At 50.5% G+C, this 273-nt stretch overlaps 1 protein-coding gene across 1 annotated transcript in view; it reads left to right on the top strand.

Moving 5' to 3' along the window:
- Window positions 1-46: 46 nt before the first annotated feature.
- The window catches only part of IFT46 (intraflagellar transport 46), a gene marked incomplete at its 5' end in the record, with an annotated part of 2,124 nt that continues 1,897 nt past the window's right edge, over window positions 47-273 (top strand). The window contains 2 exon segments of the mRNA XM_009875654.1: window positions 47-112; window positions 219-273. The exon segment at window positions 219-273 is cut by the window's right edge and continues 26 nt beyond it. Of these exon segments, the coding sequence (XP_009873956.1) occupies window positions 47-112; window positions 219-273 (121 nt within the window).

The following is a 273-nucleotide window of genomic DNA, read 5'->3' as shown; positions in this document are numbered from 1 at the left end:
CACTGATCTTTGTCCGCCTTCCTCTCCGTTTCTGTAGTGACTTCAGTCTAGCAGACTACGACTACCTGCCAGTGTCTTCTGAAATCAAAGACCTCTTTGAGTACATCAAGAGGTGAGTGGGAGGGGATCCCGCCCGCTCCCGGCTCTTCTTGTCAATGACTGTGGCAAGTTTTGCAGGACAGTTCCTGAGCACCCACTGTGGTGGTGTTTTTTTCCAGGTACACTCCCAAGCAAATAGAGATCGAACACAAGCTGCAGCCTTTTATCCCAGAC

The sequence above is a fragment of the Apaloderma vittatum genome, unplaced genomic scaffold (assembly GCF_000703405.1).
Source record: "Apaloderma vittatum isolate BGI_N311 unplaced genomic scaffold, ASM70340v1 scaffold25848, whole genome shotgun sequence".
Taxonomy (NCBI): Eukaryota; Metazoa; Chordata; class Aves; order Trogoniformes; family Trogonidae; genus Apaloderma; species Apaloderma vittatum.
The sequence above is the reverse complement of the archived record's forward strand: the minus strand, read 5'-3'. Positions and strand labels throughout refer to the sequence as shown.